The sequence below is a fragment of the Cucurbita pepo genome, chromosome LG06 (genome assembly GCF_002806865.2).
Source record: "Cucurbita pepo subsp. pepo cultivar mu-cu-16 chromosome LG06, ASM280686v2, whole genome shotgun sequence".
NCBI classification, from domain to species: domain Eukaryota; kingdom Viridiplantae; phylum Streptophyta; class Magnoliopsida; order Cucurbitales; family Cucurbitaceae; genus Cucurbita; species Cucurbita pepo.
Window position 1 is genome coordinate 164,786 of NC_036643.1, and position 13,481 is coordinate 178,266.

General features: G+C 40.1%; 4 protein-coding genes and 1 non-coding gene across 7 annotated transcripts; 3 read left to right on the forward strand and 2 right to left on the reverse strand.

Moving 5' to 3' along the window:
• Positions 1 to 511: 511 nt before the first annotated feature.
• LOC111796547 (probable serine/threonine-protein kinase At4g35230) lies at positions 512 to 4,207 on the forward strand. 2 transcript variants are annotated; one of them, XM_023679217.1, is made up of 10 exons: positions 512 to 743; positions 819 to 1,163; positions 1,276 to 1,411; positions 1,813 to 1,946; positions 2,207 to 2,312; positions 2,687 to 2,772; positions 2,913 to 3,101; positions 3,247 to 3,411; positions 3,533 to 3,646; positions 3,790 to 4,047. In XM_023679217.1, exons 2-10 carry the CDS (start codon positions 843 to 845, stop codon positions 4,045 to 4,047), a joined length of 1,509 nt encoding a protein of 502 aa, XP_023534985.1. In that variant the 5' UTR covers positions 512 to 743; positions 819 to 842. The 2 variants fall into 2 exon arrangements, with proteins under 2 accessions (XP_023534985.1, XP_023534986.1); XM_023679218.1 differs by lacking the exon at positions 512 to 743 and having other exon boundaries at positions 843 to 1,163; positions 3,790 to 4,207.
• Positions 4,056 to 7,491, reverse strand: LOC111796546 (ATP-dependent zinc metalloprotease FTSH, chloroplastic-like). The gene is made up of 5 exons (XM_023679216.1): positions 5,922 to 7,491; positions 5,183 to 5,429; positions 4,927 to 5,110; positions 4,546 to 4,717; positions 4,056 to 4,426 (listed from the first exon to the last, which is right to left on the reverse strand). The coding sequence occupies exons 1-5, from the start codon at positions 7,245 to 7,247 to the stop codon at positions 4,205 to 4,207; spliced, it is 2,151 nt and encodes a 716-aa protein (XP_023534984.1). The 5' UTR covers positions 7,248 to 7,491; the 3' UTR covers positions 4,056 to 4,204.
• Positions 7,492 to 7,795: 304 nt separating this feature from the next.
• Positions 7,796 to 7,868, forward strand: TRNAK-CUU. Its single transcript has one exon. It is a non-coding gene; the product is annotated as a tRNA-Lys (tRNA).
• Positions 7,869 to 9,141: 1,273 nt separating this feature from the next.
• Positions 9,142 to 10,422, reverse strand: LOC111796548 (NADH dehydrogenase [ubiquinone] 1 beta subcomplex subunit 2). 2 transcript variants are annotated; one of them, XM_023679220.1, is made up of 4 exons: positions 10,211 to 10,422; positions 9,804 to 9,849; positions 9,587 to 9,637; positions 9,142 to 9,415 (listed from the first exon to the last, which is right to left on the reverse strand). In XM_023679220.1, exons 1-3 carry the CDS (start codon positions 10,315 to 10,317, stop codon positions 9,587 to 9,589), a joined length of 204 nt encoding a protein of 67 aa, XP_023534988.1. In that variant the 5' UTR covers positions 10,318 to 10,422; the 3' UTR covers positions 9,142 to 9,415. The 2 variants fall into 2 exon arrangements, with proteins under 2 accessions (XP_023534988.1, XP_023534987.1); XM_023679219.1 differs by having other exon boundaries at positions 9,142 to 9,426.
• A 44-nt stretch (positions 10,423 to 10,466) lies between these two features.
• LOC111796549 (4-coumarate--CoA ligase-like 5) lies at positions 10,467 to 13,382 on the forward strand. Its single transcript, XM_023679221.1, has 5 exons — positions 10,467 to 12,170; positions 12,415 to 12,562; positions 12,630 to 12,695; positions 12,818 to 12,920; positions 13,038 to 13,382. Exons 1-5 carry the CDS (start codon positions 10,943 to 10,945, stop codon positions 13,149 to 13,151), a joined length of 1,659 nt encoding a protein of 552 aa, XP_023534989.1. The 5' UTR covers positions 10,467 to 10,942; the 3' UTR covers positions 13,152 to 13,382.
• Positions 13,383 to 13,481: the final 99 nt, after the last annotated feature.

Consider the following 13,481-nt stretch of genomic DNA (forward strand, 5'->3'; position numbering starts at 1 on the left):
CATATATGCTAAAAATTTAATTCAATTAATAATTAAGATGCTAATAAATATGATTAATCACACAATTCAGCCATAGAAAAATCTAGATTAATAAGTCAAACATACATCATGTCATTTTTATAAGTACAATAATACCATCTAGAATATGGTATTAATTCGATTAAATCGCCATTATAATATTATATGTTTAAAAGAGTTTACAATAAAAATAATAAAAAAATACTGAATTAAGTTATATTTTGAGGAAACCTATAATTTTTTTAATTTTATTATTGAATGATAATAAATTGAAAATTGAAAATAATGACTAATATTTTATAATGTAAAGTTAAGAAATAAAATTGTGTATTAAAAAAAAGAATCCAAAGAACTAAAAAAAAAAATTGCATTAAAATATTAATGAGGAATTTAAAAGATTAAGGAAGTAAAATAAAATATTTGAATAATAATAATTAAAAAAAAAAAAAGAGAATATAAATTTCAGGTTGTGGCGCGAGAAATGAAAGGGAAGTTATAAGTTATAACAAATGTTTGCATTATTATCTCTTACGACAACTCATTTGCAGAAGAAACCAGAAAGACGAAGCCCCTGTTATCTGCTGGAGAGGAAAAACTGAAACTCAATCGGGCACCGAGGAGACAACGGAGGCAATGAGAAGGAGAAATGGAAGCTGCAACCTCGCTAAGTTTCTCTATTATTCTCACAATCCAACGATCCGCATTTCGTAGAGTTTACATTTCAGGCAGCTCTCTGATACATATCTCTTCCCGCTTCAGCGTTTTTGTTTCTTTGATTCAAATTCGAGTTTCAATTCCAGGATAGGAGTTGAATCGATTGAGTTATGGGCTGCTGCCAATCGTCGTTACTTCAACTGAAAAAACCTTCAGCCGATGTTAATGAACAAAACAATCCTCAAGGCCAGAAGAATCACCACCATCAGAATGGAGAAGAAGCCCCGCCGGCTGATGAATGCGTTGAGTTTTCTTTCGCCGACCTCAAGGCGGCCACGAACAACTTCTTCTCCGAATACATTGTATCGGAAAGCAGTGATAAATCGCCCAATGTCGTTTACAAGGGATGTCTTCAGAAAGAGAACAATCGACGCTGTATTGCAGTTAAAAAATTTACCAAAGCTGCGTGGCCGGACCGCAAACAGTTCGCCGTACACACTCGTGTTCATTTTTCTCAATTTCTCGGATTCTGATTGTCTCCATTGCCTTCCCTTGCCATTAATTGTTATTCGCTTATGTTGTTGGTGTTGAATTCTTATTCAGGAGGAAGCCTCTGGTGTGGGGAAATTGAGAAACGAAAGACTTGCCAATTTAATCGGCTACTGCTGCGAGGGCGACGAAAGGCTGCTTGTTGCGGAGTATATGCCCAATTGCACCCTCGCAAAGCATTTGTTCCACTGTAAGTCTCTTGAATCCATTCTTGATTGATAATTCTGGAATTTATCATATCAAACCAGTATTCTTCTTCTTCGTCGTCGTTGTATGGTTCTATTGTAAGGTTTAGATGTTCAATCTGCCTATGGACGATGTAGAATCGCGAACTGCCATAATTTTTCTTTTTACAAGTTTATGATCTGCGTCTGCCCTGGAGACGAAGCTATCGATGATGCATTATACTTCCAATCTGTTGATTCCGTATTTTTGCTTATGCTTACTTCTGCTGTGTTCTTATTTTCTTGAAAACTTGAATGAGTAAAACAATGAGTGAGATCATGCACATCAATCCATACAAATTGGACATCTGGTGCATTTTTTTTTGTTTAGACTAAAACGTAATCGGTTATACAATTTCGTTGACAGGGGAGAAACAAACCATTGAGTGGGCAATGCGTTTAAGAGTTTCTCTGTACATCGCTGAAGCATTACAATATTGTTGTCAGGAAAAACGTCCATTATACCACGACTTGAATGCAGACAGGGTTCTATTTGACGAGGTGCTTTAACGATCAACAAACCCCCTTCCCCTTTTTTTTCGCTAGAAAGAAAACGAGAATAATTTCCTTGATATTTGTGATAGGAATTGCGAGAAAACTTGTGGCTTTCCTTTTCAAATGCCCATTTTTCTAATTTTTATGAGGACGATAGATTTTTTATTTTGAAATAGCCACATTGAAGCGTTCTCGTTAAAAGAAAATTTTCCACTCAAAAGGATCTTTCGCATCATATTGTATTAATGTGGCTAGAAATTTTGCAGAATGGCGATCCTCGGCTATCATGTTTTGGATTGATGAAAAACAGCATGGACGGAAAAAGTTACAGCACCAATTTAGCTTATACACCTCCAGAGTATTTAAGAGATGGTACTTGAACAACATCCGCTTTTTATTATCAAACTTAATTAGTCATTTCTTTCTTCTACTATTTACAAAAGGAGCATAGATCTGTTGGTTATCCATACGAAATTGTATATTAGAATTTTATAGCCTTCAGTTATCTGATTATTCATCGAATCTCCCTTAACGGAAAGTCCAACTCCAGATTGATCAAATGTTAAAGACTTGTTATAGAACACTTGATCACCAGTAGGATCCGTACGAATCTTAGTTATGAAGGAAAAGAGAACGAGCATTAGGATCCTTATGAATGTCTCTTGGATATTACAGCAAGAACTTAACCGTATTGTTCTCTTCCACTTGTTGATTGTATCACTGTCATAATTGGCTGCTTTTTTCAGGAACTGTAATTCCTGAAAGCGTTATGTATAGCTTTGGGACTATCCTCTTAGACCTTCTTAGTGGAAAGCATGTCCCTCCGAATCAAGTAAGTACTTTATAGTTTTTACCAATGTCTAATTTAGGGGCATGAAACAGAAACATATTAATGCTGATGTTTAATTTTATCAAAGAAGATGGGTTTCTTCTTTTTTTTCTTTTCCATTTATTTCCTCGACTTCCATGCAGGCACTTGATATGATTGGAGGTAAGAACATTACGCTCTTGATGGATTCACATTTAGATGGCAAATTTTCAACTGAAGAGGCGACTTTAGTATTTGAGCTTGCGTCACAGTGCTTGCAATATGAACCTAGGAATCGACCAAGTATTAGAGAACTTGTAGCAGCACTCACCCCTCTCCAAAATAACTCTGATGTGAGCGGTTTTTATTTATTCATATATATATATATATATATATATATATTGTGGACCTCTTGTGGTGCTTTTCTTTTCGAAGAGATACTTCAGTTAAATTTATTCAGTACTTTTAACTTCTAATGTGATAAATTCTTGCTTATAGATTCCATCATATGAAATGCTGGGTATCCCAAAGCACGAGGAAATACCTTTGGCGCCACAACTGCCTCTCTCTGTAATGGGCGATGCTTGTTCTCGAGTGGACCTAACAGCCATTCATCAGCTTTTGCTCGTGTCACATTATAAGGATGATGATGGATCCTGCGAAGTAAACCATCTCTGATACTGAAACTCAATTCTATAGTTTCATTTCTTGGAAGTTTTTCCCCCTGTTAGATTGTTGATCCTTATCAAATGCTAAAACTTCATCTCCAACTGGATTTATGCAGCTGTCCTTCCAAGAATGGACTCAACAGATTCGAGATATGTTGGAGGCGCGTAAGCGAGGCGACATGGCATTTCGAGATAAAGATTTTATAGAGGCAATAGACGGCTATACTACGGTAAGCAGCTATATTCCTTGATGATGTATATGAACTTTGAGATTAACACCCTCCACCAAACCTGAAAATACACAACTTCTGGATCGTTAAGCTGAGTTGCTCTATGCTGAAGATTGACGTATTATTTATGGCATCATGTGCAGTTCATTGACGTAGGAAATATAGTATCTCCAACAGTCTACGCACGAAGAAGTATTTGTTATCTGCTGTGTGATAAACCAGATGCAGCACTTAGAGATGCCATGCAAGCACAATTGGCTCACCCTGAGTGGCCGACTGCATTTTACTTGCAGGCCGTTGCCCTTGTTAAGCTCGGAATGCACAAGGATGCAGCTGACATGTTGAATGAGGCATCAACATTAGAGAAGAAAAGGCATAATAGAGGTAGCAGAGGGTATTGAGAATTCAGTTCTCTCAATCAAACTCTTTCGTGCATTTTTTGCCTACCATGGGATCTGTAAGTTATCAATCAAGTGGTATGCACTTTTGTGAAATAATTAGTTGATTCGGCTTTGTGTATTGAACATATATAATACAAATCCATGTCAATATGCTTCTCTATGCAACAAATAACTCGGCTTTTCCATCAATGAAGAGGCTCATGAACTCTTCCCCGTCCACGGTTTCCTTCTCGATAAGGAGTTGTGCAAGCTTGTGCAGAATGTCGATGTGGGTCGTGATTATCTGCTTAGCCCTTGAATATGCCTCCTCTACTAACTCCCTAACCTCTGCATCCACAACATCTGCAGTTGCCATGGAGTAATCTTTCTGGGATGACATCTGCAAGTTCCCAAACATTAATTATAATTAGAACTCGTTCTAAATAAATAGGCAGTGAAGAAATCCAAAGATTTATCTATTCATCCATCAGGTAGATCAGCCACGTTATTTGTGCATACCTGTTGACCTAAGAAGGGATTTCCGCCTGATCCACCAATTGCAATTTGTCCGATCTTTTTACTGAATCCAAACCTCTCAACCATTTGTCTTGCAACACGAGAAACTTGCATAAAATCGTTCGATGCGCCCGTTGTGACGTTGTCTTCTCCAAATATCACCTCCTCAGCCACCCTGCATTGGCCATTAAATGCAAATTGAATAACATATAAGCCCTATAACTCAACTCTAAGAACATTTTTCATTATTTCAGAAGGTCAGGTTGCCGTATAGAATGACCAGAGCGACACTCGTAAAATTTGTCGTGAAGGATCGTCAAGCAGTATGGCCAGACAATCAAAACATTAGGGTCATCGCAAAGATGAAGTTTGAATAATGTATACCTTCCTCCAAGGGCAACAGCCATCTGATTCTCCAGGTAGCTTCTGCTGTACAATCCAGATTCGAGCCTCTCTTCGCTTGGAGCGAAAAAGGTAAGTCCACCAGCTTGGCCACGGGGAATGATCGATATCTTCGCGACGGGATCGTATTCTGGCATCAAAGCTCCAACAAGAGCGTGCCCGGCCTCTGCATTTGGAAAAGAAATGAGCTGTTAATAGAATTGCAAAACTAGACAATGACAGTCATATTGGCATATACCATGGTATGCAACTAATTTCTTCTTCTCATCCGAGACGACGGCGTTCTTCTTTTCCGGCCCTGCAATTATCCTCTCAAGAGCATCTGATATCTCATCTTTGCTAATTTCCTTGAGATCACGCCGGGCTGCAAGAATGGCTGCTTCGTTCATCAAGTTCTGCAAATCAGCTCCAGTGAAACCAGGGGTTCTCCTTGCTATCTTTTCGAAGTCAACATCTTTAGCAAGTGCCTTCCCTCTTGAGTGCACCTACAAGACATCAGTGTATCATATAAAGAAAGAATACAGAGAACTTAGAACATTAACAAAAAGAAAAAAATGCAACAGATGTTCCAAACTACAACACCACAAAAACACATAGAAAAACAAAAACGAAAATGAGCGTCTTTTGTAACAGCCCATCCTTTCTAACTGCCCAAGCCCACCGGTAGCAAATATTATCCTCTTTGAGCTTTCCCTTTTGGGATTCCCTTTCAATGTTTTAAAACCGTGAAGCTGATGACGATACGTAACGGAAAAAAGCGGACATCATCTACTAGCGGTGGGGTTCTAAGGTTGATAGACCACTTAAAATCAAGTGTAACACATCAGAAACCGAAAGTATGGTCCGTGCAGCTTCTTTAATTAATCAACTCAGGTAGGAGCTTATTCACAGTAAAAGGTCAAAAAGCTCTTGATCAAACCAAGAATCCATTACAATTTCATTGATCTTGAGACAATAAGAGTTTCCAATGCACTGACCTGAAGAATCCTGACTCTCCCAGCAACATCAGGACGGTCGACGGTAACTTGTCTATCAAACCTTCCGGGCCTGAGCAAAGCAGAATCAAGAACATCTGGTCTGTTTGTAGCAGCCAATACAATCACACCAGAATTACCGGAGAACCCATCCATCTCAGTCAATAGCTGATTGATTGTTTGCTCTCTCTCATCGTTCCCACCTCCAAGACCAGCCCCTCTCTGTCTCCCCACAGCATCAATCTCATCAATGAACACAATGCAAGGAGCTTTGGACTTGGCCTTGTCGAACAAGTCCCGCACTCTCGAAGCACCCACACCAACAAACAGTTCTACAAATTCTGAGGCAGCACACGAGAAGAATGGCACGCCAGCTTCACCAGCCACGGCCCGCGCCAGAAGAGTTTTTCCCGTACCGGGCGGCCCAACAAGGAGGCACCCTTTTGGGATTTTAGCTCCAAGAGCTGTGTACTTGTCTGGGTTTTTCAAGAAATCAACCACTTCCTGCAATTCAAGCTTGGCTTGGTCAGCTCCAGCTACATCGGCAAAAGTCACGCCAGTTTCAGGCACTTCTTGGAACTTGGATTTTGATCTTCCAAAATCCATCGGCCCACCTAATCCACCGGGGCCGCCGGGGCCACCCTGAGAACGGCGGAAGAGGAGGAACAATCCAGCAAAGGCCAAAACGGGGAACAACAAATTACCAATGAAATTGAACAATCCATTTCCAGCGTCGCCTTCAGACACCGAAATATCAACACCGTTCATGGCAAGAATGTCGATAAGATCAGGGTCATTGGGGACTATCACAGTGGCACGACGGCCATCGATGGCAGTAAGCTGAAGCGCAGAGCCGTCTTTACTAAACCTAACTCGTTCCACCTTCCCTTTCTTCACCGCATTCAGGAATTCACTGTATCGCCATTGGCTACCTTCGGGAAGGTCCGAAACCGATTGAGATTGGGGTTTCGGAGCAGTGAGAAGGAGATTCTGAGAGAAGGGCGAGGAAGTTGAAGTGCTGGGACTCGCCGCTTGAGCTTCGATTACCGGAGGAGGCGGCGGAGGAGGGGTAGCATCGTCCACGGCTAGAGCTTGTGGCGCAATCGAAGAGAAGATTAGAGCAGCCAAAGTAGCTCGCGATGGAATAGACTTGAAGTGTTCAAAATTGGGTTTCTCACTAAGAGCGCTTCGCGTAAGAACAAGCTTCCTCCTCGAAATGAAAGGCAAACGCGTCGCCGAACTGGTGGTTTTGGGTGTCGGAGGAGAGATTAAGGTGTTAGTTCCGAAGAAGGTTGAAGATAGAAGAGGATTAGTGGCGGAGGAAGCCATAACTCCGACGAAATTTCAGGCGATTGCTTCAATTCAATCTGGTAAATAAAGAGAAAAAAAAATCGAAAAATTCCAGAGAAATCGCGTCCAATATTTTGTCGTTGTTTGATGATGTGAAGGGGAAATGGGTGGATTTCATCTTTGAATCCGCGCCATAGAATCAAGAAGCGTTAACATCTGGTCTACGTGTGTGCTTAAACTCCAATTAGTTCTTCTCTCCAAACAAATTTTGTTCCAGAAATATCTTTGGTGGCATCCTAAGAATGTCAAATTATTTATATGTTAGGAACCTTATTGAAATTATATGATGAAAGCAATTACTTGAGGTATGTTGATAAAATCATTACAGTAACAAACCACCAATTACAATGAATAGATATGTATCTCAATCCTGGTGTATTGTGTTTTCATTCTCATAATCGAATAGATGAAATAAATAAATAGATTTTTCTTCCATAATTCAAATCTTATTAAAATCATTCATATATCGTTCCAACATCAACATATTTTAAAATATATTAATAATATTGCTTCAAATGTCAACAACTGCCCGTCTAGCTCAGTTGGTAGAGCGCAAGGCTCTTAACCTTGTGGTCGTGGGTTCGAGCCCCACGGTGGGCGAGTCTACCAGTTTTTATTTAGTTTTTGAATTTGCTTTTATTTAAATGGTGCTTTGTCCGGATTTTGCGTGTTTAAATTTCACTTTCATCCTCACCACTTTAAATTTTATACTATTTTCGTACTGAATCTATAACTTTAATCTTTTAAAAAAAATATATTCATTTTGATCTTATCTTTATTTAGTTTTAGTTTAGTTTTGAGTATGTATTAGTAAGTTTGTATGGGTATGATAGAAAAATAACAATTTTGAAAGTTTAAGAACTATGAACTCAGAAATGAAAATGAAACAAATGTTTAAGAACCAATATAATATTTAAATTTAGAGTTTATTTAATACAAACGTATTTGCCAAACCGTATTTGTATGGTTGGGGCTTACAGGGTTTATATCTTAAAACCCAATCAAAACCGCCATGACGCAAAAGTCCATTAAAAACACTGGAGGACTTAAAGTCAGGTGGCGCCATGCCCTTCGAAGAAGCCTGCGATACGGCATTGAATGAATCTAAACGCACCTGCAATTAGCGACCGGTAATTTTGACAGAAGCAGTTCAAAGCTCAATCCTCCTCATTATAAGCTAACAGTTATGTGGTTGTCACGACACATAAGAGAATCAGATGCCTTCAAAATAAGAGCTCTCAACTGCGATGAGGCTGTGTCCAAATCCAACCCTTTCAATCACTCCTGCTCTGTTTGTTGAACTGATCTAAGTTTTCAGTAGAAGGATCTGAAATGGCATCTTAACGCATTTTCTACGACAACTTAAGGAACGGTATACTTCCCATAAGTGTTACTGAGAAGAGAGAACTTTTGTTAGCTCGGAGTTACCAGGGGCAATTTATCCATAACTTAGTCTCAGTGGAACTTTGGAGGAATCATCTCCCTAGGGATTACCTCCCAGCAAGCAAACAGATACTGAGTGCATTGAAATTGGTATCTATATACACGAGCTACCCATGAAATAACAATATTGCTGTACTGCAGAGAGCCCTAGAGGCAACTGTGAGGCTTTGGAATTTAGCATTCAGAAAGCTGAGAAACTGGAATGCTCTTTCAAGATCAACCAATTCTCTATTTCTATGCATTCTTGATACCTCTTCAGTTAAGTTTCTATTTTTAAAAAAGTACAGTGCCTATAACTGTCTCACGGCAGATAAATTCCTGAATGCTTTTTTCACCATTGATTACATGAAATTCCGGTTGGACCAATCAAATTAGCCTGATGGAATAACCTTAATTTAAGAAGAGGGTAAACTTGGAGCAAGAGAAGCAATAAAACAAAAGAACAAACTAAATTCAGAAGTAGGCATTGATCTTTGCTTGAACTCCACAACAGCAGTGATTGAACACAAATCAAATATTCAACACACATCAGAAGAATTCATGATTACAAAGTAAAAATGATGAAGTGATGTCAATGTCCACTTGGCTATCACAATATCCTTATTTGAACAGAACTCAGCAAATATGGTACTCGTAACATTCAAATAGGGAACCTGCAACTGAAGCTTTGCCATTTCCCCTTCTGCCCACCATTGACAGCAACCCTACAAAGGACCTGGAAAACTTATCAACAGAACTCCCTAATATCAAGTGGTTAATAGTTCAGTGTTGCAAATACAGCAGGACACATTTTGTTTTGACTTTTTTTTTTATCTATAAACATAGACAATTAATTGGAGAAAACTGAAAAGAGAGGTAAATAATGAAAAGGGTACCTAGTGATCATGTCCATGGTCACCATGGCCTTCCCATGGATGTCTCCAGCCCTAATCATTGCAAATATTACAAGAATAAGACATCCAGGAATGGAAAATAAATACTGAGGCATATATCATCGACAAGAAAGAAAAAATGGGAAAAAACTATTAGAGATTCAGATACATAATAGTAAGTAGAAATGTAATTCGTGATTTGGAAAACGATGACATTTACCAGTACTACAGGTCCATCTTGTTTCGCCCTGTATAGCACCCAAAACCTGAAAGATAATAGTTAATAATTTGGTTAAAAAACAGATTTTGAACCGCTTGGAAATGCCAATTTATCAATCCTACTGATCCGATCGATTTCTAGTTTTCAAAGAGACGTCAAATTGTGTACGAGACAAGGTATTAAGAGATAGCATCAAAATAATAATGAAATTTGTGACTCCACTCGATTGCGATGCATTCATTTAGAAATATCCGATGAGGCCAGATCGGAAACGATGCAGGACTTGGAAAGACAGAGAAAGAAGGTAAATAAAGTAAATATGGCGCAGATTGGCTAAAACATGAGATAAATTTAGGTTCCTTCAATAGAAATGTTCGATCGGGAATTAACAAAGCTAGGGTTTGTACCACATGACGGCGCACAATCCCTTGCCGGTGACGGTGTGCCAGCGTTTTGGCTGGTGTATGGTCATGCCCTTGAAAGTTGTACCAGCTCCGTGCCCACCACCTCCCATATTGGCCTCTGCACTTTCAATTGACCAGCAAAATCTGATTGCAGAAATGATCGGAGGAGGAAGATGAAAACTTGGATTAAAATCACTCTCGAGACCTGACTCTTGATTTTGAAAATGACTATGGGGAAGGCTCATAGAATGGGCTTTCAAACTGGGCCAATCAAGTGAATGGGCCTTTTTCCTTCGGCCCAAGGCCTCGTAGCCTACAACGCATTTCCAGTGGTAATCCAAATCTGTACATGGTTGAATGATTTACAAGAGATATGCAAATCTTCCATTTATTTCTCAACATACCCATCGACCGACTTGACATTATAGGACACGTGTCACCGGCCAATAAGTACAAAATAAAATAACGTGAAATATTCAATTTAATTACAAGTCGGAAGTCGGAAGTCGGAAGTCGGAAGTCGGCGGCGTTGGCAAACGAAAAACAAACATGCATATTGCATTGTACAATACAATACACACGTATTAATATCTTTTCTTTCCAATTTTGACCTTTAAACGGCGGCGGCTCTATGCCTCTATACATGCCAACCTGAAAGCCTCCATGCCCAAAATCCGTCTCAAAACTCCACCTTCTACTCTCACTCTCTGAAAATTATACTTTTCCGGCCACCTCATGGCGGTATACGGCGGCGACGTTCCCGAAGTGGATCCAAGAAGCGGCTTCTGCAAATCCACGAAAATCTTCCACAGCAAACGCCGCCCAATCCCGCTTCCCCCTAATCAATCCCTCGATGCGACGACGTTTATCTCATCCCGCCCCCACAACGGCAAAATCGCCCTCATCGACGCCACCACCGGCCAACACATCACCTATTCCCACCTCTGGGAGTCTGTCGACTCCGTAGCCTCCTCCCTTTCCGACATGGGCATCAGAAAAGGCCACGTCATCCTCCTCCTTTCCCCAAACTCCATTTTCTTCCCCATTATTTGCCTCGCCGTCATGTCCCTCGGCGCCGTCATCACCACCACAAACCCCCTCAACACCCCTCAAGAAATCGCCAAACAGATCGCCGATTCCAACCCCATCTTAGCCTTCACCACCCAACAACTAATCCCCAAAATCGCCAGTTCCAAATTGCCAGTCGTCCTGATCGACGGTGAAATTCAAATTAAAAAATTCCCAGTCAAAATCGTGTCGACGCTGAGCGATATGATGAGGAAAAAATCCAGTGGAAGTCGAGTTAAGGAGCGTGTGGACCAAAACGACACAGCGACTCTGCTTTACTCCTCTGGAACGACAGGGGCCAGCAAGGGCGTAGTGTCGTCTCACAAGAATCTAATTGCGATGGTTCAAGTCGTTGTGACGAGGTTCAAATTGAGCGAAGGGGAAGGGACTTTTATTTGTACGGTTCCGATGTTCCATATTTACGGCCTTGTGGCTTTCGCTACGGGGCTGCTCTCTTCTGGATCGACAATCGTCGTGTTGTCCAAATTCGAGATTCATGAAATGTTGTCGGCGATTGAGAAGTACAGAGCCACGTATCTGCCTCTTGTGCCGCCGATACTGGTGGCGATGGTGAACGCTGCCGAGCAGATAAAGGGAAAATACGATTTGGGGTCGTTACACACGGCGTTGTCCGGCGGAGCACCGCTCGGGAAGGAGGTGATTGAGGGTTTCGTTGAGAAGTATCCAAATGTTTCCATTCTTCAGGGATATGGATTGACGGAGTCCACAGGAATTGGGGCGTCCACCGATTCTCTGGAGGAGAGCCGCCGCTACGGCACGGCGGGGCTTCTATCGCCGAGCACAGAGGCCAAGATTGTTGACCCGGACACCGGCGATGCTCTGCCTGTGAACAGAACCGGAGAGCTTTGGCTCAGAGGGCCCACCATCATGAAAGGTAAGGAAAGTGGTCAATGGCCGACATGATTGAATCCATTTTTGGATACTACAATTTATAATGTCATTAATTTTAAGTATAATCTTTAATAATCTTGATTTTTTATTTTGTTTGAAATTTAAAAAAAAAAAAAAAAAAAAAAAAAAAAAAAAAANAAAAAAGGTTTTTTTGGCCAAATGGTAAATTCAATAGTATGTTTGGTAATGGATAGAAACTAATGAAGTTGGTGTTTAAAAAATTGTAGGGTATTTTGGTAATGTGGAGGCCACCACCTCAACGCTTGATTCTGAGGGATGGCTGAGAACCGGCGATCTATGTTACATTGATGAAGATGGTTTTATTTTTGTGGTTGATCGCCTTAAAGAACTCATCAAATATAAGGGCTATCAGGTAATTTAGATAATTTTTTTTTTTTAGTTTTATTTATTTACTTTATTTTATTTAATATTATTTTTCAGGTGCCTCGGCAGAATTAGAGGCATTGTTGCTCACTCATCCCAGTATCTCCGATGCAGCTGTAATTCCGTAAGTTCAAAATTTTCATGTATTTTTTATTTTTTTAATACGGTAAATTAATTTCATTTTATAAATAACTTATTGGTATTATTGTCATGTATTTACATTGATATATTTTCTTCTAATTCCAGATATCCAGACAAAGAGGTTGGACAGTATCCAATGGCTTACGTGGTAAGAAAGGGTGGAAGTGACATTTCACATGAAGATACAATGCAATTCGTGGCAAGACAGGTCAGCACTTACATTTTCGATTGTCAATAGATTTTTTTTGTTGCGGAGATCGAATGCATCAAATAGCTATGATTTTGTAATTTATAATCTGAGAAGGGTCCACGTGTGGTTGTACAGGTGGCACCGTACAAGAGAATCCGGCGGGTTGCGTTCGTGGATTCCATTCCCAAGAACCCCTCCGGTAAGATTCTGAGAAAGGATCTCATAAAGCTCGCAACCTCCAAACTCTGAATCAAATGCTCTTCGAAGAATCTGGACCGTTGATGAGAGCGCGGGATGCTGATTTGATCTACTCGGAGTTGCTTTTGCTTGGCCGCCCGTATATACCAATAGGAGTGTTGAGTGGAACGCTGCTTTTACTTTTTTTAAAATACTTATAATTATGATTCTGAATTTCTTTTGCATTTGCGTTTATTTTTCTTAATCTTGAATGCATAATGTTTATAAACTAGAAATGAAATACGTGTTCGTCTGAGAATAAAACTTAACGAAAGTTGAATATTTTGGGCCGACATGGCAAATTTTGTGGGCCGCTGTGGTTGGTCTGAGAACGCTGTCGTT

Excerpts from the sequence above, each read along its gene's own strand:
- LOC111796546 (XM_023679216.1), bottom strand. The coding sequence starts at position 7,247 with ATGGCTTCCTCCGCCACTAATCCTCTTCTATCTTCAACCTTCTTCGGA. Across the intron at positions 5,430-5,921 it reads GGAGAGTCAGGATTCTTCAG|GTGCACTCAAGAGGGAAGGC; the intron begins GTCAGTGCATTG and ends GATGTCTTGTAG. Across the intron at positions 4,718-4,926 it reads GCTGTTGCCCTTGGAGGAAG|GGTGGCTGAGGAGGTGATAT; the intron begins GTATACATTATT and ends TGGCCAATGCAG.
- LOC111796547 (XM_023679217.1), top strand. The coding sequence starts at position 843 with ATGGGCTGCTGCCAATCGTCGTTACTTCAACTGAAAAAACCTTCAGCC. Across the intron at positions 1,164-1,275 it reads CGGACCGCAAACAGTTCGCC|GAGGAAGCCTCTGGTGTGGG; the intron begins GTACACACTCGT and ends ATTCTTATTCAG. Across the intron at positions 3,412-3,532 it reads ATGATGATGGATCCTGCGAA|CTGTCCTTCCAAGAATGGAC; the intron begins GTAAACCATCTC and ends GGATTTATGCAG.
- LOC111796549 (XM_023679221.1), top strand. The coding sequence starts at position 10,943 with ATGGCGGTATACGGCGGCGACGTTCCCGAAGTGGATCCAAGAAGCGGC. Across the intron at positions 12,171-12,414 it reads AGGGCCCACCATCATGAAAG|GGTATTTTGGTAATGTGGAG; the intron begins GTAAGGAAAGTG and ends AAAAAATTGTAG. Across the intron at positions 12,696-12,817 it reads TCCGATGCAGCTGTAATTCC|ATATCCAGACAAAGAGGTTG; the intron begins GTAAGTTCAAAA and ends TTCTAATTCCAG.
- LOC111796548 (XM_023679220.1), bottom strand. The coding sequence starts at position 10,317 with ATGGGAGGTGGTGGGCACGGAGCTGGTACAACTTTCAAGGGCATGACC. Across the intron at positions 9,850-10,210 it reads GGATTGTGCGCCGTCATGTG|GTTTTGGGTGCTATACAGGG; the intron begins GTACAAACCCTA and ends ATTATCTTTCAG. Across the intron at positions 9,638-9,803 it reads AAGATGGACCTGTAGTACTG|GGCTGGAGACATCCATGGGA; the intron begins GTAAATGTCATC and ends TGCAATGATTAG.